This window comes from Ptychodera flava, chromosome 9 (assembly GCF_041260155.1).
Source record: "Ptychodera flava strain L36383 chromosome 9, AS_Pfla_20210202, whole genome shotgun sequence".
In the NCBI taxonomy this organism is placed as follows: domain Eukaryota; kingdom Metazoa; phylum Hemichordata; class Enteropneusta; family Ptychoderidae; genus Ptychodera; species Ptychodera flava.
The window spans coordinates 15,171,223-15,197,060 of NC_091936.1; the positions used below are offsets into that span (position 1 = coordinate 15,171,223).

Consider the following 25,838-nt stretch of genomic DNA (forward strand, 5'->3'; position numbering starts at 1 on the left):
CACCCTTAGACGAGGATAGGTTTCTATCATAGCAGAATTTCACCCAGAGTTCTTTACGTGTGCTTGACATCGTTTCTGCCTTGAAGCAACAATTGTCACAAGAATGTATGTACTGAATGACACGCAGATTGCATCACAGGGTGATGTGATCGTCTGTGTTGGATTGCATGGTGACACGGTGGAAGTGGAACTACACACTCATCAGATGATCCCCCTTCCCCTCTCCTTCCCAATTTGTTTTAGGGTCACCCCTGAATGACACGCAGATTGCATCACAGGGTGATGTGATCGTCTGTGTTGGATTGCATGGTGACACGGTGGAAGTGGAACTACCAACACTCATCAGATGTGTCATTGGTATACAGGGAATTTACGTGGGCACCCTGCAACAAATGAAAGAGGTAGTGGACCTAGTGGCTAGTGGTCGGGTGAGTGAAAGACAAGAGTTGTATGGCCGTTCTGTGGTCATACAGAGATCCATATTATGGAACGAGTTTTTATTAATTATACTGTAGTCATAGTGGTAGTATTAGTCCTACTACCACCAACGTTAGGTGCAGTTTTATCCAAAAAAATTGCCAACGTTGAAAAATCTTGAAAATCCAGTTACTCGGACAGAAAGTGACCGCTTCAACGTAATGAATATAACGTACACATTATGTTTTATTCCCTTTATCCCGTAGATTCACGCATGTTTGTTTTATCCACCTATTCGGTCAAACTATTTGGTCAGCCCTCGAAAGAACTTCACAAAATACCTATGTATTGGAAATAGGAAAAAAACTAAAACCCATTACGTTAAAATCACTGCAGTTACGGTTGCTACCTACGAATAACATGCAATAAAGTGGTCCTTTCAAATTGTTGTATATCCACACTGTCAAGCTGTTTACGCTTCACATTTTAAAGAAATAATGTCGAGCCATAGCACACTATCACTACACAATAATTATACCATAATGTTTTTACGGAAAACTCCCGGTTACCGATATACTGGAAGATCCTTCGCTTGAGGGCACTCTACGCCCCCCTTTGTAGAGAGCGCCCTCGAGCGACGGATCTTTCGGTCTTTAAATTTACCGGGGACTGATGTTTGAAGTTTCATTTTACGTATTGTGGAGACTTTTGCATTCGCATTAAACAAATAGTCTATCAAACGTTTCTATTGTTTCCAAAGTTTCGGTCTTTACATTTACAGGTTTTACAAGTTTTACAATGGTTTTCTACTCAGGAAAGCCTGTAAAACAATAAAAGAGATTAATTGTCCTCATTTTGCCTCTGCCTTTTTTCAGATGACGCCTATTTCTTACAAGTTGCACAAATTATCCGAAGTTCCACAACTCATGCATAAGTTGAAAAACGGCGAAATTGAGGGGCGAGCTATTATAACACCGCATATCGAATGGGTGTCAAATGATACACAAGCTATTGGGCTCTCGCATTTCATGAAGTCTGATCATGTTATTTTTGTGATTTTTTTTCCATTTTCCATTGCTTTATATCATTTTCAATATGACATGTTCTGTAATGGGATAAATAAAATCCATGATGCAGGTGATGTCATCATATGTACGACATTCTAATTGTCAAGAAGAATCAGTATACCAAATGCTGAACACAAAGTATCATTGCTGTCAGTCGTTATACACACATTACACGGCAGGAATCAAGTGCACAGCGAGTCATCTCCATAACCCCGTTCTATATCCCCGGTGGTTGCGTTCTCGGGAAAAATTGGCACCCATCCGTGGTCCAAAAGTCACAGAAAATGGGAGATTTCTTTGTTGATCGTCTATAGTTCAGGAAAGGTATTTTTCAAAGGCCGGCCCATGAAAGGATTAACATACCCCACTAAAATAGTTTTCTCAGATGTACAGCCATGCCAGCTCAAGACTGAAAATAATGATGTCATCATGTACACTCTTTTTTTTCAAAAGTTATCATGTTGTTTCAGACTGTTATGAAACCTTTGCAGGTAATCTGGTACAGACAACGACTACATTGATGTGTTAAGGTAGATTCATCTCAGGGACGGATATTCCATTCTCAAATTTTTACAGTTCTTTTCCGATATACCACTTGCGGGGGTCATTTTAAAATTCTGTTAGTAAAAGAAAAATTTCCACCGTATTAGTTTTTCGAAAATCGAAAATTTTTATTTTCCTCCATGGAGTTAACATGGGAATGGCGGCCATTTTGAATTTAAAATGTCGGTAAATTTTGGGTTATATGTTTATCTAGTACCAAAATGTGCACGGTAACCGCCGATTTTTATTCTTGATTTTGAAAGAGACTTGTTGAAAAAGCCCTTGAGGAAAGTTTAAGCAAAAGTTTAAGTCTTTCACTTTCGTGTGCATACTACCTTAAAGGGAAACAGTCTTCAGAACTGCGCCTGTGCGAGTTTCTTGTGTACAAACAATGTATTTTGTGCACGATATCTAGATGCACCTCATCATCATAGCTGAAACATTTAAATAATTCGATTCAGATTATGACGACATGTTTTAACTTTCATCAATCACCATCGTACCTTGTATACATTGTATACATTGGTCGTATGGGTCGCATACGAACTTTGAGCGAAGTTCCGACGACTGTATCCCATTAAAGCAATCGCATTGCTCTATACAGCGTTGACATCATGGCTTTAAGCGTATTTGAAATTACCTGTCAATCTCCTAGATTTTGGAAATTAGGGGATGGTTTTTGGGTTCAATTTACTACAGTACTGTGTTTCTCAAATTAAGAATGTTTTCCGTGTTGAAAAGACAAAGATAAGACAAGGGAGAATAAACAGAGTGTTCCTCGGAATCGTCGCTCCTACATTGGCCGAATTTGATTGATTTTCGAAATTGCGGCAAATATGCGCTTCTTCAATTATTGGCGAATATTACCATGTTAAATATCGTCAGTAATTTTACGTGATACAACAAAACGGGAGTCGACAGCAAATGAGCAAAGAATACAAATGAATCATTACATTTAATATTTTATTGCACCACCTCTAATGCATCGTTAAATGGACACTATTCATGGTAAGTGTAGCACAAGTAGTCCATGAGCCAGACCCCCAAAATTGGTCGATTGGTACCATTGGGTGGGCAAATTCCCCCATACATTTTCTGAAAACCCGAAATCTGAACTTTCTGAAAATCTTTGGTGGACATGTCTCAGAAGTAGCTTTCTGTCTCAAAAGTTGTTGTCATGGCAACCATACTAAAAAATCTTAAAAGTTAAGAATACTATACAAAACTGACTATTTAGTGAACAGCAAAAGATATTTACATGATTTCATGACACATACTGGTACCTCACACCATGGCCTTTCAGTTGACCTAATGACCTTGAACATTCTGGGTCAAGGTCAATAGGTCATGCCCATAACATCTCAGAATTTCTGTAAAATCGAGCATTTTTCACAAATACTTTCCTGCTATGTTTACATAACATATAATAGAAACTCAAAAACTTGCTCAACAATAGCCACAGATGTGTGCTCTTAGAAATTAGTATGTTTTATATCAGGATGATGTCGTTAGTGAGTAATTACCAAGGCAACCATATGTGTGTTTTCAGTTATGCATGTAGCCTATGAGCCAGACCCCAAATTTTGTCAATTTGCTCCATTTGACGCGAGTGGGAAACAAAACCGCCTTTATATTTTTTGAAACCTGAAAATCTGAATTTTGAGAAAATCTTCATTGCACAGTTTGCTGAATACGCTTTCAGTGTAGATATTGTTGTCATGGAATCAGCATTCAAAAGCATTAAAATTAAGCATACTATGTAAAATAGATTATCAAATACACGACAAAAGATATTTAATTGATTTAAGGATGCATATCAATAGTTCGCATTACTTCTTAATTGACCCCCATGACCTTTAGATTTGTAGGTCAAGGTCAATAGGCATTGCCTATAGCAACTTAGAAATTGTTTAAGGTGGGATTTTTTCGCAAATGGCTTTGCAACATTTTTACCAAACCAAAAAGTACAAACATGAAAACCTAGTCAGCTATAAGAGCTAATGCGATCTCTTTAAAATACCAGTGTTTTTTATCATATGCCTAGTTGACAGGGCGGCAATCACCATAGCAACCATCGATGTATTTTCAGATACAGTAATAGAGCGACATTGGACATACCTTTGTATGTATATTAATGGTTATAAAATCATAACTTTTGTGTGCTAAGTACACAGCAATGTCAACTAAAGTCATGTCGACAGTAAAAGAGGTCAAAAGGCAAATATACGTAAGTGTGTTTTATTGTTTAAAAACAAAATTTGGCAAAGTTTAATGTTTTTGTTTTCATGATTGAAGTAAACATGTTCACTTATCAAAAATGAGTGTCTGTCTCAAGAGATACCGGTATACTATAACTTTTTCCGGATTTCACGTTGAGCTACCCTGTATCTCCAGATAAATGCTTTTGGTTATTTTTTTCCATTGGGGCGGAGCTTAGGTCACATGGAAAAGCTTTAACAAGAGGCTAGCAGCAGATAGACTTCCGCTGTTATGCATTGCTTAAAAATAAAAAAAGGTCAGGTTTTGTTTGTAAATAAACTTTGTAATACTGATACATCTGCTTATGTTGATTTTAGGAACACTGAACAAGGACATCCTTGCAAATGCATGTATTACTATTATATAATAATGGGCTCTTGTTTTTCATCTCTACCATAAATATGCAAGTATTAGCAAAATTGGAAGAAACTGAAGTAATACCTGGGAACCTTTAAGGATAATTGTGAGAAAATTGTGTTTTTCAAACAAAAACGAAAAAAGGCCCAAAAATTTCAAGTACAAAACTTTCTTCTCAACTTGAATAAACCTCACTCAGGTTGTCCCTAGGAACCCGCACATAACACATTTCAAAGTTGATAAAAAGGAAGAAATGCCCCAAAATACAAATATGTAAATTTCACCATGATTTGAACAAATCTAACTGAACTCAGCCAAATGAGTTGCATACCAGTATTGAAAGCAATTAGACCAGTAGTTTCAGAGAATAAAACAATTGTTGATAGATGACGGATGACGACGGACAATCCATCTATCTGATATGCTCCACGTCACTGACAGCGGAGGTAAAAACTGCGTAACCACCTGAATTCCCAAAAATGATCGCTGTGTCGTGAATATCTTGGTCAAGTTAGTTGCGCTGATTTAATGACTGTCGGTTTCAATGTTACACATGTTGCTACAGCAAGTAGAATTGCAACTTCAGTACGCCTTTTTTGAATCTATCTATTCGCCTTTGTTGAAAGTTTTGAATATTGTCTAGGCATGTACAATACAATACAATACATACATGTATCATGCGCATATAATATCCGAGTAATTAAGTAACAAAGAAATCATCAACATATAAAATAATTCAGCTTCATGCGATATTTCTTATAAAACTGGAAAAGTGAGTTGTGTAAGTAATAAAATCAAACTTCTTGAAATTAAACTTCACTATACTCCAAGGGAGTGATTCATTTGTTGTACATCCTATTGGTTTTGTGGTCATATACTCACTTATTTTTTCAGACATGGAATTCACTTAACCTTTGGTGATTAAAATACAATTAGTCACCTCCTAAATAATCTTTAATTTAATATATATTTCAATAAAGTAAAAAAGATTAAGTGGCATTTCTTTTTTCACGCAATATCATTGTCTCGATTGAGTTTGTGAAAAATTTTGTTAAATCTAACGTAATGGATGTTTCAGAGGATGTTAATCAAAACAAGCGGGCGAAAAATGTGCAAATATTACGTCCACGTATCATTTAAGGTGCTATGGCTCACATCTTAATAAGCTCGGGGAACTCAACTTTTGGAAAGGTTTGTTCAAAGCAACCAAAATTCGCAAATTTGAAACTGTATTACATATTGTATAATCTAGACCGTGGAGAAAAGTGTTCCCACAAGAAAACACTTAGTAGACTTGAATGTGAAAATTCAGTCCAATCTACTATTAACTGCAATCTGAGTCTAGGGTGTCACAAAGGGATGCTACAAATGTAAATACTGGAGTCTATCAGAAAAAGATGTATAATTTGTGAAAGAACTAAATATGTAATAAAGGGGCTAAACACGAGAACCGCTACATCAAGCAGTAGACTTGAGGCCAAACATAAGTCTTTGGGAAAATGTTGTTGAAAGGATGATGGCTATAATGTCTAGGGGTATTGAAGCAGCAGAAGCACACTGCCACCGCAGCTGCTATACAGTACCCGACAGAACTAACGCAACAAAAGGCAAGCCTCGGTCAGGCCACAGGCTTGTCCCAGGCCAGCTCAGGCTCACATAGGCTTGCCTGGATCTGCTACAAAAACCTTGATTTTACAGAATGCACAGTCTCAGCTTGTGTGTGATAGCTGGCATACCTTTACCAACATTACCTTGGCGTGATTGGGGACAGCAGCTGGAACATTTGTCGTAGCTTATGCTTCATTGTTATAATATTCAACAAATATTCGATATAATGGCTAATATGAACACATCTTGTAAGACTGAAGGACAGCCAGGGGCGTAAACAAGTGACAAGATGGAGTTCAGTTCAGATACAGTGCTGTGATGGAGATACATATGTACTCTTAGAGTTCAGTAATTTTTCCCAACATAAATGAAAATTGGTCAAGGAAAGAGCCGATACCATGCAACCAAATATTTGGAAAATGGAATTCGATTGTATGGTCGTAAAAGTCCAGAGTCGTTCATTGCCGTCCACACGACATTAGGTCGTTATCGTTCAGCTGTCATATGAATCTGATTCCGCTGGAGCCATTCACGTCATTTCGAAACCCGTCGAATATGTTCCGACGAAGATTCTCAAAAGAAGAAAATATTTCCTTCCTTCGCTATATATGTCGTTTTACGTTTCTGCCAAGTTTTCTTTTAAAAAGTACGCCGAAGTTTTCTTTTTTGTTCTTTAAAATGTATGGACAGGCATTATTTCTCATCTCAAAATAGTATATGTTCTTGGACAATAGTAAAAAAACACCTAGCTGTCTTTATTTTTGGGCACATTACTAACGCTAGGATTTTTTCCAGAATCTGAATAACAGAACTATTATTGTTCAGAGTTTTCCACTGACTTTTGACAGCAGGGCGTGACATCTGGCCTCATTTTAGGTAACAGAAAAAATTGTGTAGCCTGTCCATTTACCACTCAGGCTTCCGTTAGGAGATGAAGCCATGCAAGTGGTTCTGAAAGTTTATTTTTAATTTACTAAAGAACAGACATCAAACAGGTCCAATAATCATTATCATTCAAGGTAACTAAGAAATTTACCAGGTCCAAGGGATATATCAAAAATGACAAAAGCAATGGGGTAATCTTGAACCACGAAATACTTTTGGTACCACTTGTCCGGAATGGGTACGCGTACCCTGCCAGCTAGTTGCTTCCATCAAGATTGACCCATAGCGACAAATGTAATACAACGTTACCGGAAATTTGATAAATATCTGATAAACATTACGTCGATGCGCAGTTAGTTTGTTCAAGCGTTTGGTTGACAGTTGATGTCTTGATATCGATGATATAATGCGTTGATATGCAGTCAGCAACAGGTTGTCCTGGTTACATTGTCCGCTGGTTCCGTAAAATTAGATATTAAATGTCTAAACCTTCGCCAATTTCAAAATTAAGGCTTTGTACAGCTGAGTAGCATACACACGCAGATCTAGATCGCTTAAATTTGATACATTTTCTCTTGATACATTTTCAGAAGCATTCCCTTGTCTTACTTGTTCTGCGTCAAGGACCCGAGGAGCCCTATACATAGTAATTATAGGAAATACGTCAATCCGAAAACGACTGGCGCAACTTGGGCAGCAACGGGTTGTCTGATGAATCTGATTAAAATCAGACGTAGGGTACGCCGACGCCTATACTTGCGCGGTATTCTGCAGATGTTACCTCACAGCACCAGAATACCGTTTAGACGTCTGATGACCTCTTTAAGGTGGTGTGGCATGAAAAAATGTGATTTTGGGCAATTTTCACCTTTTTTACATAAATCAGTACGTCATATACCACCACCTTGTGAGGATTGCCTTTACATGCATGCTTTGCGTGCAAACTATCAGACTGCCGTCTGGAAAGGAAGCCTTGCTTGTCATCCGTATATACTAAATTTTCATGAAGAGCATGGTTGGGTTATTGAAGACCGTTGTTTGTTAATCAAATCGATAAGGGGCATACCAGGGTTGTTGGAGTTTGAGGCATGTAAATGTTCAAAATAGTGCAAATTTCTGCCACGTCAATGTCTGGTAAACGGAATAAGGTATACTCCGGTATATATAATCTCCTGACATACGGAAATATTGTTGAGTTTGAAGAACAGCTAGGTTACTGATGATGATGATGATGATGATGATGATGATGATGATGATGATGGACAAGAAAATAATGATGAGGATCAATGTAAAGATTGTTACCTAGATATTACTACTCTTTCTTATGAAATGCTTTATAGTGTGTTAGTGGTGGTTGAGTAATGTACGTAAGAATTACTGGTACTGTATTTTGATAAAACCCATGCCAGCTAAAAGTAGAGGATCGTAGAAAGTCAACATAACGATGAACGATGAACGTTAATATGTTTGTTTTATTTAGTGCTATTTACCTTTGATCAAGCGGTTCAAAACAGTAGTTTTATTATTAGCTCTATCAGACACGTTTCATTTTGTTATCTATCGTTGATTTATTTACGGCTGATGTCCAGCAGCATTGAAAACTTATTTCTGACTGGTCTATTTCTTTGTTATATCAGGTGCGGGCCACGCATATAAAGGTACAAGTACTGGTGCTCAGTACGTTGTTCAAATTGTCACGTTAAAGTTCAGATGTCATGTCACTAATGAATTTGCATTTACGTAAACGTTCGAAAAAACATTAAAATGACACATGTTTGTTTACAATAGTATGAAAATTCTGAAGATATACATTATTGGCCAATACGTATAGCTATAGCTAATAGCTATAGGCTGTTAGCTAAATTTAAGTTTGTTGATATTGCTTATCATTGATAATTATGATGTTTAATACAAACTGGTACCATAAAATACTCTTTCCGTGTAAAAACATATACGTAACACCATAGAAATCGCCATTTTATTCTATGTTTAACCTTGTTCTTTCATTAACCTTGACCTTGGTTTGAAAAGAGCATCAGACAATGTGGTCAAATTTAATACCGGTAGAAGCCACATGTATCGTTCATCAAAGACAAGAGTACACCTTTGCTGACAAGAGTGCACCATGCTTGAAAATGACAAAAAATGCACAACAAAAGAGACACTATTTCTGTGCATAGCCACCTGAAATGTAAACTTTCCATATTTTGAACTTTGACCTCATTTGGTCATGTACGGCTGACCTTGACTTTTAAGGTCACATTTTGAGTGAAAGTTAGAATGTGTAACATATCCTATTTATGTTATCAATTTTGGTATGGACATTTTCATAAAGCAGGATATTCACTTTTGTATATAATAGTACTTTCTAAATAATTCAGATGTTTGTTTCTATGGTAACGGTTTTCACCCATTACTAAGCTACCAAAACTTTTCAGAAAATTCAGAGTTTCAACTTTCAAAAATATATAAAGTGTGAGATTGCCCTCAGCTTGCCCCAAATAGTACGAATTGACCATAATTGGGGCCTGGCTCATAGAGTACATGTATAACTGAAAACACACTGATGGTTGCCTTGGTAATTACACACTACCAACAACGTCCCTGATACATAACATACTAATTTTCAAAGAGCACATATATTTAGCTATGTCTGAATAAGTTTTTGAGTTTCTATCATATTTTATGTTAATGTAGCAGAAAAGTATTTATGAAAAATGCTCTATTTTATCGAAATTCTGAGATGTTATGGGCATGACCTATTGACCTTGACCCAGAATGTTCAAGGTCATGGGGTCAATTGAAAGGCCATGATGTGAGGTACCAGTGTCTGTCTTGAAATCACGTAAATATCTTTTACCGTTCCCTAGAAAATCAGTTTTATCTAAAATTCTTAGCTTTTAAGATTGTAAGTATTGTTGCCATGACAACGACTTTTGAGACAGAAAGCTACTTCTGCGACCTGTCCACCAAAGATTTTCAGAAAGTTCAGATTTTGGGCTTTCAGAAAATGTATGGTGGAATTTGCCCACCCAAATGGTACCAATAACCTATCTGGCTCATGGACTAAAGTGTAGCGCCCTCAAACTAACATTGTGGCTTCATACTTGATGTGTCAGTAACTCGTAGGTTCAAACACATATAACCAGTTTCTACAAGTGTTTACGAATTGTGTCCTTGTAATTCTAAAATGATTTAGTCAAGAAAGTTGAAATCCATACGACAGGAAAACTCTCGCTGCATAATCTAAGGGACACCCAAAGTTGATTGGTTCATGGTTAACTTTCTTTCATTGCAAGTAAATTGCAATTTTTAACTCAAAAGGATTTTTTTACTGAACACTTTATAATACAACATCCATTCTACCCTTTGAATTATGAGGATTCATAGCTTTACATTCTCAAATGTGGGCATATCTCGAATCTTTTAGTTTGTTTTCGTGTTTTTTTACTTGTTTGCTTTAAATTATTGGAAGACATGCTTTATAATACCATCAATGTAAAAGTTAGATATTGTGAAACGGATTGTGGATGTCATTGTTTCTTAATGATAAAAAGTGGATTTTTACCGTTAATCCAACAATAATCAATGGTATATTCATCTTTAAAGTACCTTTGTACGTCACCACATGTGCGTTTCAAAGTACACCAAACGCCCTCAACAATAAAGATGTACTGGACTTTTGTTTTTCCGCGGTGACGCGATGTAGCAGTGGTGCCCCTTTCACATTTGTGGGAAAACCTGCAAAAAAGTGACACCTTACCAAGAGACGATACAAAACGCAGTGTTCTTATCATGAAAATGGACTTACAGAACTCAATAGCAGTGGAAGAAGAAAGTAGAAATTTCTCGAGATAGACATTTCATTTATCGAGTTGATAGATTAACTACTTTGCTCACTTTATATGTTAGTATGCAACTGTGCAAATGGACTGACGATAAAGCAATTATTAATTCAGCAATTGACTGGTACATATGCTCATGATTCTTTTACCGGTTCCATGATCCAGTGCGCATTAGGGTATACAAAACGTACGTTACTCATAGAACTTTTTAGCCGTAGGGTACACGCAGTGTGCGTTACTCATCAACTCTATGGCAGATTACACCCTGACCTGTATTTTCGTCACTGATGGGTAGAATATACTCGGCACATTATTTGGCATTGCAAATTTTTGTCATTCTTGTATAACAATCTGTTGTACAACACAAATCAGTATGTTTTCGTTGTTTGCAGTGTATGATAAGGGTCTGATACAGTGCCGCAATGTATTGTGGGATAACCAGGAAAGGGTCTGTTGAATAGCTGTCAGTGATGTATGAATTGTATGTGTCACTGATTGAACTAACACATTTATGAAAGTCCATTGTATCCATGTAACAGTAATTAGCAATATTCAATTTTGTTGTGGTCTTGTTATTGCACGACTGTTTCTTAATATGTTTTCAAACACAAACTTTCCAGTTTTTGCAAACACACACACACAGACACACACACACACACTCCGAGTATGTAAGAAACTTTAAATGATGTAAAAATCAAGATCAATGCACAACTAAAATTTCTGGGGTTTTGTGTTTAATCATGTCACTCACTCTTAAACACAGCAAGTACATAGAAATTAGGGTCTCCTCAAGGAGGACTTGTAAATAGTACAAAACGTACAATACCTTTAAATAAACACACAACAAGTGTATTAATAAAGTGGACATTTCAAAAGAAAAAACAACGCCTATTTCTCTTGTATATTTAAAAAAAGCATTTCACCATTGAATGTACATTTACACAAAATTCCAAATTCATCTTTCTTATAACTTATGCATTCATACAATGCACAATTATCATTCAATTTACAGTTCAAAAATTCATTGCTAATACTACATTGTACAATTCAATAAAATTCATGTTCCCTGTACACATTATCGCATACATTTTCCAATGTATAGGCCATTCTGTTCATAGAAAAATAGATAAAAAATCACATTAAAAAGCACCAGATAAGTTACTTTAAGATTGGCATTTTCATCTCGTGCAAGTACGTTATAAAGCTAACAACACAACAACTGGACGGTATTATTTTATTTTTGTCACTAAGTACATAAAACCCTTGCCCTGATAGTCTATATCTGTAAATAGACAAGTCTGTAATAATTAATTTATAAATTGCTCTAAGTATCACACAAATCTGATTTCAGTTTTTTTTCAGCCAAATTTTTAGAAAGATTACAAAGAATTTGTTCAGTACAATTAATTCTGCCATTTCAAGGAAATTTATATTTTAATTAGAATAAAGATCAAGGTCAGACTTTTTGCAAGTTCAAACTTGGACAGAATTTTGCACTTTGTATTTCCTTTAGTACATACAAAACATATGACTTTCGAATAAAGAAAAGTTACAGACAAGGAAAAGTTACAGATGGAGCAGTGAGACATCACTTTTAAAGCTTTACACATCTGCAGGTTATTCATATTTTCACATTTTTTTTTCTAGAAAAAGAAAAACTAGAATACACAATAGTAGACATATTTGAAATCAAGGCTGAATATTTTCAGAGCACTACCATAGAATAAAACTGGTATTCAAACAAGCAAATAGTGGACAAATATCGCAATGGCAAATTACCATGGAGCTCTCCATGGGAATCACCATCACCATGGAAACAACTGTGGGAATCACCATGGTGATGTCAGTTGCACATAGCGTTACTATGCATCAAAATTACTTTTGACTTGACACCGAGGTTTAGCGTAGTTTTGTTGCAGTCTTTTCTCTTGCATATATTGTCACTTCATCTCACATACCTTCTTGCAAGTCTTTTAAAGGAAATGTCTTTTGTTTGTAAATTCTGAACCGGTTGGCAAATGCATAACAAGTAAGCACCTATCATTGTCCAGTCAATGTTATACAAGAAGAGGAAATTTAAAGCAGGAAAAAAAAGCAAAATAAAATTTCATCTTTCAGATTGTGGCATCTATTACATTCACACTTTACATTGTCCTCTGATTTCACTGATAAACTTTCCAATCTTGCGTGAAAATAGCGATCATCTATCTTTTCTGAACAATTTTTCTGCACACTGATGAAATTCTGCCAGAAAACTGCCTCATTTTGAAAAGGCACAGTTTAGCTGAAGGACAAATAAAAAATACAGATCAGCTGACAAAAATACAACATATAAATTAGGTATTAAACTGGTCCACCTTTCCTCTCCCCCTGACTTGGTACAAGCCCTATTGTATACCCTGAAAAGTTGGATTAGTGCATTTGGAAATGGGGATGACGAGATATATTCACAAACTTGTGAGACTAATTAATCTGAACTGAGTAGCAGTGTCTGGATTGCACCCTGACCTTGACATGGCTTTGAACTCATGTAGAAATGCAATTACATCACTAGAGATAGAAGTAAAAGATGCATTACAATTTTACAACATTTATATTTCACAGCTGGCGTATCAGTATTCCATACAGCAAAGTTGGTAATTTACCCAGCAATATGCATAATACACTGAACTGTATGGATGGGAAATTAGCTAACTCAATGTCTTCTTTGTCTTAAGCGACAATACCTAGTTGAACTTCGAATAATATACACACATCATAACAGTGAAAAACTGATAAACTAGGTTGCATTTATACTAACAGGATAACTTAAATGGATATCAGAGATTGGGGTGAGAGAGCTGTGAAAAATGAATTAGCCAAGCTATATGAGCAGAAGTTGAAAGCAACAGCTTTTTAGAAAACTATTTGTCACAGTTAAAAAAATCTTTAAGCAGAATTACACAGCAGGATGTAGCAAATGTTGATAACCAGTAACATGACAAGTACAGTGAAGATGTTACGAAAGATTTGTGTCTTGAGAGGCACACGGCTGGTAGTGGTTTATTTTTAATGTTAGGAGTGCGCTGGCATTGAAATGGTTCTTCTATATAAGATAGGGCTGGATCCTATGGGTGCCAGTGGCAGCATGCGCTGTCTGTGAAAGCAAGAGTAAAGTTAATTTTATGCGTTATTAGCAGAAATAATAAAACAAGCAGAAAATTATGATAATTTTATAGATGAAAAAAAATTGGCGATGCTATGGATTTGATTGGGAGGATTTTAGATGTGATGGAGATTACATGAGGTAAGGGATAATAACAGGTGCATGCAGATGGGATGAGGGTGTTTCTTGGGAGGCTGGTGTGAATAGAATAATATTTTTTTTGAAATGCAGTGTACCCTAGAATTGAAAACTTCACACTGTGAAAGAGGTGTGGAGGTATTGTTACCCATGAATGTAACATGCATGCAACAATGATGACTTCTACACAGGGACAATGTTCATAACTTAATGGTTGGTCTGTCAGGATTTCGTATGAATTATTACAACCATTCTACTGATATATGAATTACTTTGCCCCTTCCTTTGCATTCATCGAGTGGGGAAGTACTTCGTGTTTTATGAACGAAATGGGCACAATAATATAGCTTGTCGAAATATTAAACGCCTAGATCAGCTAACTCTGCAACAAACCAGCTTTGAACTTCTGGTAATCAATCCTGGCACTGTTTTTGAGAACACCGTTCATGGCTAGGTGTGGCACAGAAATAATTGTGACGTTTGATGTCACATTTGTCTATGACACTCATTTACAGCAACACACTGATACGTTCAACTACTCTAATATATCTCTGGTTAGTCAAGTTATTTGGACTAGACCCATGTATTTTTTATCAGGTTTCAATTATGTGGCGAAACATTTTCAATAACTGAACACAAATTGACACGGAGGTCACTCAAAGTCAAGCCTGAGGGAGAGAGACTTTCATTGCCATCTATGACAGATCATAAAGTATACATGATGTTTGCAACTTGGAAGAAATTAGGGACCTCTTGTAAACGCCAAGAAAAGTATATCTTCTGAATAGGTCTTGGATCTTAGATGTACACACAATACTCTCACCCTTTTGATCTCATTGTATTTTTGCTCTGTTCAGTTTCATTTGGTAAGTTTCTGTGTATAAAGTGATTGTGATAGCAAACCTAGACTTCAAGAATCTAACGTATTATAATTCACACTGTTCAGTGGAGGACGGAAAAAAATACCTATTTCAAAATAAACAACTGTAGAATATTACCTACAGTAGCTATCTAACACATGATAAGGACGGAAGGGCCTTTTTACAAAATATGTTTCATCTTTTCCACATTTTCTTCAAAACCCTGAGGGGGTTTTGTAAGAAAATCACCTATTTTGAGAAGTTTTACAACTGTAACATACATTATGTACCAAAAACCAGAACATAGGGCCAAAGTCCCTGAAGCTACTATAAACATGGATACAAAATTAAGTATTTCCTGACTGTATGACATTATCTCACTAAGGTCATCCTAGGGACTTGTAAACCAGTAAGTTCTGTTGAATAAGTTGAGACTGTACATACTCAGAGAAAGCACACTGAAGAGACAAATGTTTGAAACTTAAGAAGTTCAAGGTCATCAAAAGCATTATAAGGAATCATGTTACACTTTCATTGCACTGTTTACACAGATTGCATAATTGCTATAAATAGCACATGAGGAATCTTACAGCCAAGCTTTACCATAAAAACCATATCACTTTGACCACTCTTTTAATTGACCACTCTATTTTTTTCCTCAAAAAGTAATCTTATTTTATCCTTACCAAGTCAACCATAAATGGAAATTAGAACTTTCTCTATCTCTATTTATTTGACCACCCTATCATGACAAACTATTATTCTTTTAGATAACATAAATGGTGGTTCAGAATATCAAAGTTGGGATTCAGGAAAGTTGCCTTTACATGTTTTAATCCTCCAAGATGGTAAGCATTTCACTATGAACTGTCATAATTCCACACTAAAATTATTTTGGCTTTGATGATTTCCTAATTAATTCAATTATTTAAAATCTTATTAATTATTTTTTTCTGGGTGAATTGATAGGGTTTATACAGTACAAGAATTGCATACAATGTAAGTCAAATTTTGACCAAAAATGACAAAAAAATTCCTTAAAAATACACATTTGCATATTTCATCACAATTTGGACAAATCTAAGTTGGGTTATCCCTAGGGACCTGTATACCAAATAACAAAGCTGTCTGACCAGCGGTTATGAAGAAGAAGATTTTTTACCAAAAACACCTTTTTTGGCATTAATTTGCCTATTTTCAAAAATATCAAAAAATTAAAAAAAATAGTTTCTCAAAATCATATTTTTCATCTACACAACAAATATCAAATCAGTAAGTACTGCGGTTCTCAAGATATTTGAGTGGACGGACGCCTCACAAACGGACATACATACATACATACATACATACATACAGACTGACGACGGACGCCGGACGGATACCCATCCCAATAGCTTCTATAGACTATAGTCTATAGTAGCTAAAAACCAGAACACACGTAACAACAGAAAACAACAGCAAGTCAGTATAACACTCTTACTGTTTCTCATTGGAAAATTGTCAAATCTTTGAAAGTCATTTCCAATTTTCAGGGAGAGAAGTTTTAGGCAACACAGGATAAGGTATGACAATTTTAGACGACATTCAGTCAAGAATGATCAAAAGAACCCTGTTCATTCTTTTTTAAAACAAAAAATTTAATATTTAAACTAACACTGACAGTGATCTTTTCTGTATTATTCTCTGATTGAACTTGGGATTCTCCTTCATTGAATTAAATCAAACGATCAGATAGAGGAAGAAGAACAAATTTTCAAATGCTTTGTATTTATAAAAATCAATCAGATTTGAACAGATAACAGTACACAGTAAATAAAACAAACACAAACAACACATGACATCAAATTAAAACCAACAAAACAATTTTGACAAAACCAGCTGAAGATTGGGTTTTAAATTTAAGCAAATGCTAGGCTGTCTGTCCTATTTTCATTTTGGCAACATTTTGGAGTAATTATTATTCTACAAAGATCAGATAAGTTTATTTGAACTGTGAGCAGTACTACATGACTTTGATTCTGTCCATACCAACAGCCACATAGACAACAGACCCATGTTTGCCTCTGCAGGGGGACTGAGTGGCGTACATCATCAGTGTAGACGGGACTCACTACAGTAAAAACTTTGCTCGGGACGGAGTTTCGTACCTTGTCGTTGGGGTCATATCGTAGTATCCGCTTTCTTTCAGGACACTCTCTATAATATCCTGCATTTGTTCGTAAGTTATACCGACTTCTAGATCACTTGTGTCTATACCTGAGTGAAGAGAAAATGAAAATGTACATGAAGTGTTTAGTCTCAAATTGTATTTTGTTGTTTGATGATGGTTGCAAAAATCAAATTCAACAGGGCTTTTCACAAATATTGTAATTGTTCTCATGTTAATATATAAAAATAAATTTTTTTCTTCATTTTTGGATTACTTTTGAAAATTACACATGCAAGAATGATGAAAATAAATCTTTAGTAGGCGACTGCCAGTGTTACAATGATTACAAAATGATATATTAACGGCTCAGACCACAAATTACAACAACAGCCACGCATGCAACACTGACAAAATTTGTCTGCATTTCAAGCAGCAGAGTCTGATGTCATGTGCATGCTGCTATATTTAATAACAAACCTGCTAACCAGAAAGTGCTATTTAGAGGCAATTTTGACATATATGTCGCTATTCCAACATGATTTTCCAAACCGCTTGCAAAGTTACAGTGTTGCATTTGTTGCACATATGAAATATCATAAATAATTGTGGAGTGACTGTCTAAAACAGTATTACATAACTTCTAAGTTGAGAGCTATGGGTGATTTGAGCTATAAATGATTTGAGCTACATGTATGGATGATTTGAGCTGTGGATGATTTGAGCTGTGGCTGATTTGAGATATAGGTGATTTGAAATACATGTATGGATGATTTGAGTTGACTTGTGATACCTGTCTTTTCTTCTTCAAGGTTGCCGTGTTTTAACAAGTTTGTTGTTTCACCGGTTCCAAAGTTCAAATCTATCAGGTCACGTGAGCCGATCATCAACTGTGGAGACAAGAAAACACGATTTAATAGACTCAAAGGTCACTATGCCTGCGCCTTTCTTGCCAATGATGGACATGAACTGACGTGAGGGCAGTTAACTTGCATGTGCTGCACAAAAATGTACATGTAACATATACTAGGTGACTATCCAGCTTGGGTGATCTTCCCTGTATGTGAACATAAGACCACTGATATCTTAACCCTTTGAGTGCCAAAATCAATTTTTGTTGCCTTAATAAAATGTACCTAGCACAATTTTTTTCAGATTTTTGCCAAAATTCTGATTAAAAAGTCGTCGTTGATGACACAGTCCCCGCTTGTCTGCTTGGTTATAATCTTTGGTGTCTTGGTTGCTGTGGAATGACCTTGATGCAAATTGCATGAGGCCTATGATTTGCAAACTAATGTTATTTGTGGAATGTTCAATGAATGACCCATTTCTGTGGGTATTGACTGCTGATGTCAGTTTTTTAATAAGTTGATTATTTTTACACTGCGGCAATATTCAAACTTTTCGCAAAATAATTTTACATATGTAGGTCACAGTGCTTTGCCTTTGTGCCAAGTTTGAACATAATCAGTTCATCGATGTTTGAGTTATGGTTCAATGACATGAAAAAATGGCAAAAATGTGGCTGCCTCGCCACCATATTCGATCTTTCTCGAAATAACTTGACGTGCATATCAAGGTCATAGTGCTTTGCCTTTGTGCCAAGTTTGAACAAAATCAGTACATGGATGTTTGAGTTATGGTTCAAAGACATGAAAAATCGCAAAAAAAATGGCCGCCTCGCGGCCATATTCGATCGTATCACTAAATAAATTGACATGCACATGTAGATCATAGTGCTTTCCTTTTGTCTCAAGTTTGAACAAAATCAATTCACAGATGTTTGAGTTAATATTCAAAGACATGAAAAATCGCAAAAATATGGCCACCTTGCGGCCATATTGAATCGTATCGCAAAATAAATCGATGTGCATCTGTAGGTCATAGTGCTATGCCTTTGTGCCAAGTTTGAACAAAATTGGTTCAGCAGTGTCTGAGAAACTGTTGATGACGGACGGACGGACGGACGCACGGACGCACGCACAGACAGACGGACAGGACCAAATCTATAAGTCCCCGTCGGACTTTGTCCGCGGGGACTAAAAACTGTAGCCAATGAAATGTGATGTCCATTTGGTCCAAAATTATCAAACAAATTCCGGAAAAGTTTATAAAAGTTGCACTAAAGTTTTGGTGGGAAAAATATGGCACTCAAAGGGTTAATATAAGTATGTCAGCATCTTTGTCATCCAGCTTAAACAGGTTTCACACTGTTATGTAACTTTGAAGCCAAACTTTCACTCACCTTCTTCAGTTCTGTCTTTAAGTTAAACGAGCTGCTCTGCTGCGCAAACAGGGCCCGTTTGAATCTCTCTATGACTCGTCTCCTCGGATTCTGAGCTAACGTCGGAGGCAGCTGCGTCACAAAGATGATCTTATGAAGCTGATTGAGCATCTGCATGATGGGATCGTTGATCTGTCGAACCTTGCGCGGTGAAATAGTCAGAGTTGCCGTTGCTGAAGCTTTTGGAGGGAAAAAAAATAATGTCAATACCAAACTAGAAGATGATACGCACCTTTTTTTGTTTGATGTATTTGTTGACATTTTAATGCCACATTTTGATGATCAACAAAATAATTTTAACAATTTCATGATTTGTTTGAAGGGTGTCCCTCATAAAATCTGTGACACTCCTAAACCCAACATAAATATCATGTATAAGTGCGACATTGAGATGGAAAGTAATTCACTTTGCAAGCATGATTCCCTCTAAGGTTTTGTATTTTTCAAGCCCAACTCTCTGCTGTTGTCAATACACTGTTGGCAACAGAGAAATGTAGATATGAGATGTATGGTTTGTGAACATTACTAATAATTTTGTATACATTACGCTGCCTTCTGTATTTAAAGGAAATCTATCATAATTGCCAAATATTATTCGTTTGAGGCACGTTAGCTACTTTTTTGTATCACTGGTAATGCATTTCAAGGCAGTTCTAAACACTATACCAGTGTAAAGCCAGTAATTTTTATACATTTTTGCATTGACTAGGCCAGATGCATGCCGCGCCATTTTGTCTTTAAGCTGTATTTGGATTAGTTAGAGTGGAAAGAGGGTGCTATAGTATGGCATAGACACAGAGCTGATCTTTGCTTGGACCCAGATGATGCATTAAATGATACAGTTACCAACACCAGGGTTGGATCAAACTGAAGTTCTACACTTCTGTATCTGCTCACCCCTATTTTCATTTGTAGAGGTCCAACTTTTGTAAAGGAAAGAATATGGTTGTACCACAGCATTGGCAGTGCAAGGGGGTGAGTGAAGTCAAGCATTTGCTTTTGCATCCAGAAGTGAGCAAAAGGCAGTATGCGTGGTTATTTGGGAAGATTTTCACAGCAAGAACATGCAAAGTTGAAGCACCACACCATGGATGCCTACCTGAGCCCGCACCTACACACCAGTGAAATATGTGATGATGGAGACAAATCATAGGAATGGAATGGCCACAAACGATAAAATATGACAAACAAGAAAAATAAGACAAAAAGAATTATTGAAATGAAGCTACATGCAATACGTTGAGAATCTTTGTGATAAGAAATGACATGATACACTTCTGCACTAAAAACATCAAATAAACAGATAGTACCGAAACATAAAATGACCTTCTAAAATTTCTGCTCAGTGCATTCTGCAAAAATATTTTCACAGTAACATTACAATGTATGACAAAAGTTATATGTTGATTAAAAAAAACGGATTTAAAATGATGTTGTTACAGTAAAAAAGTGACGTTATATAAGACGTTAAAAATTAAAATTTACAAAGTTTAATTTCATAAATGATCAAAGAATTATCATTACAGTTAGCAAAATGGAGATCTTACGTTAATTTTGGTTATAAAAGAGAAACGGGACATGAAGAGTATCTGTGAAGGGAACTTTGATCTGTGTTTTACAAATATGTCGCATATTCCTTAATTGTTGTAATTGACCTCATATCGCTTGCTCTACAACCCAAGGAGAGCATAAATGTACCGGATTGATAATATGCCTTTGGCAAAGCAAGAATTTTTCCTTCGATTCTTTTCATTCTGTCTTCACAATGAGTATGACTACATGAATGAAAGCATCAGTGACAGATGAAATGCTATGATTAGAAAAGAGTCCAGAAAAAATATACTGCTGTGATCTAACATACTGTGTAAGATTGACTTTTGCAAAAATTCTAAAATTAAATTGAGCTTGTAAGGAAATGCCATTGACTGAATATATATTGTATACTGTTTAACCTAATTTCTCAATAATGAGGTCCAGTTTACCCAAAGAAACAAATTGGGTACTCCGAAACATTGCTTGAAAAAAGTTTAAAGTCCAATTCTACGCTGTGACAACACATGAACATACATATCGACTACGTAGTACATATACATTTATCTGAATATGTTCATCAAATTTTGCCCCAGTCAAAAGTTACATTTACTTACGTGGTCTGTTTCTAAGCTGTGAGCTTTGTCTCCTTGCTGATAACTCTGAGAACGATGTACTCTGTGATCTGATCATGTGCGGTCTTTCAGAGAGAGGACTGCTGGCTGCCGATGTGGCCGATGGCGTACTGGGCAACGAGACGTCATTCGGTGACGGAGAGCCTGAGCTACTGACTGATTTGGAACTAAGTACTGCCATAGGGTAGGAAAAAAAGAAAGACGTTTGACTTTTGCAACTCTGTGATGCAACACTTGTACATGACTTTCAGGACAGAAAAATGTTAGTAATGTTTACATCTGAAAATAATACTGACAACAGTCTCTTTCATACTCTTGCCATTTTCAATTACAAGGTACCGAAACACAACAATATCCAACGGTGTCTGTACTTCAGCTGTCATTAGTAGTCTTCTGAAATCATAAATTAGAACCTTTTTCCTCAGATTGCAAACTCTTGTGCAACTTTGCAATTCAATGAACCAGTCACTGGATAAACTCCTTGCTACTTTTGAAAGCATGTGCAGTTTTGAAAGGCAAGAGTCATATCTGCATGTATACTTTGTGTAGCTGTAACATTCATTTATTTGCAGTCCTAAACACTCTATGATACATTTTCATCATAATTTTACATAAGGCAGCTTCACACAAAGACTGCACCTGGACAACAAGTTCTAACAGAGTGTCTTGCAGCATAGAAAATTGCAAATTTTTCTGTGGTATTTGTATACTTTTGATTGGAATTCATAATTTACATGCAGTACAATTGATACATTCTTTATCATGTTTCCTGATGTAATTTCCAAAAAGACTACAGCTGGACCACACGTTCACATGAGCTCTTCTGCAGTGTAGAAAATAGTCAGTTCCGTTGCTGATAAAAACATGAAAAATTCTGGACTCTTACCTGGTATGTCTAGTATAAGCGATCTCCTAACATTCTTTCCACTCGGAGGTCTGGGTACAGTGAAACTGCCACCTGTTGTGAAAATCAAATTTTACATTTGATTGGTCTATACTTTGTGAGTATGAATGATTGCGTTCCAAATACACAGACTAGATCGTAAACACCTACAATGGACCCACTCATAATAACATCAGAGTTCTGTTGTCGACATGCGAAAAAAAATCTTTGCTTGAAAATGTTGATGCGACTTTCACAAATTACTGTAACAGGAACCGTGATATCGCTAATGCAATGAGAAAAGCAGTTCAGCTGTAGCCAAATCATTGGGTTTAAAGTCTTTGTAGTAGATTCTTGTTGTTAAAACCGTTATTTTCTTACCCAATATAGTACTATTGCCACTGTTTTCAAGACTACTTGTGCCGCCATCATTTCTGTAACCACTGTCTTCTTCCTCAGCACCACTTGAAGAATCTTAAGAAAGGAAAAGAAAAGAAAACAATGAGTGACCTGTAGAGGGCGCACTGATATGAATGCTAACTTCAACCTCAGATAATTAGATGACAAAATCAAATCTGACATTAATCATTTTACTAAATGTAGAGGTCTATTTTTTGATAACATCTGACATACTTTCTGACTAATTTCATATCAGGGAGATATGTTTTTGTTGATTTTATTGAAAGTTGCACTTATTCATGAAGACAAGGAGGCCATTTGAACTTCTGTACTTCTGGTCTAAAAGTTGCTGTGGGAAAATTCTATCTACTGTAATGATTGTTCAACTTGCAGCTTGATATTTAATACTGGAATACACATGTACAAGAACAATTTCTATTCTTTGAAATCATTAAGTTGACTCCCCTCACCTTTGTCAGGTTCAATGCAAACTGCAGTTTGAGCTTTGACATTGGTTGGGTTCGTTGTCTTGCCACTCTGCCCATTGACATGATAATGTACTTGACTGGAAGTCGATTCACTGCCTTCAAAGACACTATCACTGTAATGTTCAGACACAGGAACAAATTATCATCAGAGATTGTTGCTGGTAATTAAGTCTGATGAGTCAACTGTATAAAATTACAAATTCTTCAAAACATTCTCGTGCTCGTTAAGATGCTGCTCTTAATATCCTATCATCACAGAAACTTAACAACAGACGATCAGTATTTTTTGAAACCAATAACATCACCAATTTTTTAACATCTCTATTCACCAAACCTGTTCCAAGCAATATTGGCTTTACTTTTGTCAGTTTACACTTATAAATGTGAATACAATTTTCACAAGAAAACACGTCATTTTGAATTCTTAAACGTACATACAAGTGGTAGCATACAGTATATGTACAGGGCTGTATCTAAATAATGACAGAAACCTGAGAGTGTCACAAGATTATAACGTGTAGAATGCACAATCACCTCAAAAGAACTTTACTGTAAGCATTTTGGGATTTCATAGATTTTTAACCTATTCACCCCAATTCCTTGTAAACAGGTCCACAATCATCATTCATAACAATGGGTTTGGACCAAACCATGGTGGCGAAAAGGGTTACAGAACTATTGTTTCTATTTTTTTACCTCATGTCAGAATCACTTCTGATGCTTGAAGCCCCACCACTACTGGCCAGCAGTTTATCGTAGCGCTCCTGGGAAGCGATGAACAAACGGTGATAGTTCTGCATGTTACGATTGGCGTCATTAAAATGTCTGAAATAAAAAAAAACAGAAATGAAAAATATGTTAACGAATAAATAAATGCATCTCCTTCATCCTATAGACACACAGAAAAATCTGGACAGGAGAGCCTTTGAAATAAGACATCCAAACATCATTATTCACAAAAGGAGGCCTTCCTGAAAAATATGGAAGATACTGGAGCAAACAGAAAAATATCATTTCCAATCTACCTGAAAGAAACCTGTGACATTACATCCATCTAAAGGACAATCTGTCTACTATAATGAAATTACACCTTTTGTCAAAAACATTAAACATGACTCCATGTTTCAAATATTTGTATACTTATGAAGAGGTCACCTCATGGTTACAAAACTCAGTTTTGAGATGTACATTTAATCAGAAATGCTAAATCTTACCTTTGTGTTCGTTTGCGCTCTCTTTCAAGTTTTCTCTCCATGCTGATTTGATTTTGTCGGAGTCTGTCCATGTGGATCATGAAGACGTCGGATATGACGGCCGCCACTTGTATGATGTCAGGACGGTCGTCTTTTTCAGGGGTTAGACACCTGAAATATAACATGAAATAGAGGGAAAATGCCAATGGAATTATGGTTAAATTTTTGTCTGGAGTTGTACTGTTTGTCAGCTTTGCTTTTTAAAAAGAAAATTTATGCAAATAGTGTTAATGGCATCAAATATTGTTTGAATATCTTTCTTGAACGTTGATGTTTTTCTTTGTTAGTATGTGAGACACAAAGTATTCTGCTGGCTTCATACTTGCAGTGTTATCTAAAAAGTGTGTGTGTGCAAATGTAATCCTTCTTTCCATTTGTTTTTTACAAGTACATTACAGGTCAAATGAGAGCCACAGTTCGTACCGTGTCTACACTGATGTGCAAAACAACTAGTGTCTCAAATGGCAAAATCTTTTGTTTTTATTTTTCAGCCATTTGTGCTGTCTTTTCAGCACTTGGTATGGAGATTTTCAACTCTTTATCTCACTTTTATTTGTAAAAACTAATGGACTCAAAAGGAATGGACTACAAACGTTTGGAACCATATCTGCCTAGTTGACTTGGATAAATTAATTTGCATAAACAGAAACTCTAATTTGTTTGACACAGCTGTCAAGTGGATCTGCATGCTTGACAAGAACAGATTTTACCATTTGAGCATTGCCTTGCACCAAAGAAGCTTTACATAATATTTGCTGTTTGGATTAGGCTTTCAAAAAGGTAAAAAACTGAATAGTTTTTGAAATTAGACATAAGATTTCCCATGGGAAGTAAAAACTACAATATACACAAATAGCATTAGTACTATAATAGACAAATATGGTATATAACACTTTATAGACTTTCAATGCACCTGAAGTACAAAGGACATAATCCCCATTACAAATAAACAGTGAGGACTTTTTAGGGGGTTTCTGTAGCTATACTCAGAACCCCTAATGATGAGGGTGATTAGTTAAATGTTTCAATGTGGGCCTGATGATTCTTGTGTCTTGACAGAATTATGAAGACATCAAAGCCTAACATTAAGAATGAA

The 25,838-nt window shown here is 36.0% G+C and overlaps 2 protein-coding genes across 5 annotated transcripts in view; one reads left to right on the plus strand and one right to left on the minus strand.

Moving 5' to 3' along the window:
• The window catches only part of LOC139140114 (alcohol dehydrogenase-like), a 125,971-nt gene extending 124,113 nt beyond the window's left edge, over positions 1 to 1,858 (plus strand). Inside the window, exon 9 of one of the 3 annotated variants that reach the window (XM_070709145.1) lies at positions 1,293 to 1,858. In XM_070709145.1, the coding sequence (XP_070565246.1) occupies positions 1,293 to 1,583 (291 nt within the window). In that variant the 3' untranslated portion in view covers positions 1,584 to 1,858. The remainder of the gene's footprint in view (positions 1 to 1,292) is intronic. The other 2 variants (XM_070709144.1, XM_070709146.1) reach the window with 2 other exon arrangements.
• A 9,840-nt stretch (positions 1,859 to 11,698) lies between these two features.
• LOC139140107 (serine/threonine-protein kinase Nek10-like) overlaps positions 11,699 to 25,838 on the minus strand; it is a 46,464-nt gene continuing 32,324 nt past the window's right edge. For both annotated transcript variants that reach the window (XM_070709134.1, XM_070709135.1), the window contains exons 26-35: positions 24,704 to 24,853; positions 24,186 to 24,314; positions 23,472 to 23,602; positions 22,984 to 23,076; positions 22,606 to 22,677; positions 21,702 to 21,893; positions 19,516 to 19,733; positions 18,064 to 18,160; positions 17,272 to 17,380; positions 11,699 to 14,117 (exon numbers count right to left, since the gene is read on the minus strand). In XM_070709134.1, the coding sequence (XP_070565235.1) occupies positions 14,036 to 14,117; positions 17,272 to 17,380; positions 18,064 to 18,160; positions 19,516 to 19,733; positions 21,702 to 21,893; positions 22,606 to 22,677; positions 22,984 to 23,076; positions 23,472 to 23,602; positions 24,186 to 24,314; positions 24,704 to 24,853 (1,273 nt within the window). In that variant the 3' untranslated portion in view covers positions 11,699 to 14,035. The remainder of the gene's footprint in view (positions 14,118 to 17,271; positions 17,381 to 18,063; positions 18,161 to 19,515; positions 19,734 to 21,701; positions 21,894 to 22,605; positions 22,678 to 22,983; positions 23,077 to 23,471; positions 23,603 to 24,185; positions 24,315 to 24,703; positions 24,854 to 25,838) is intronic.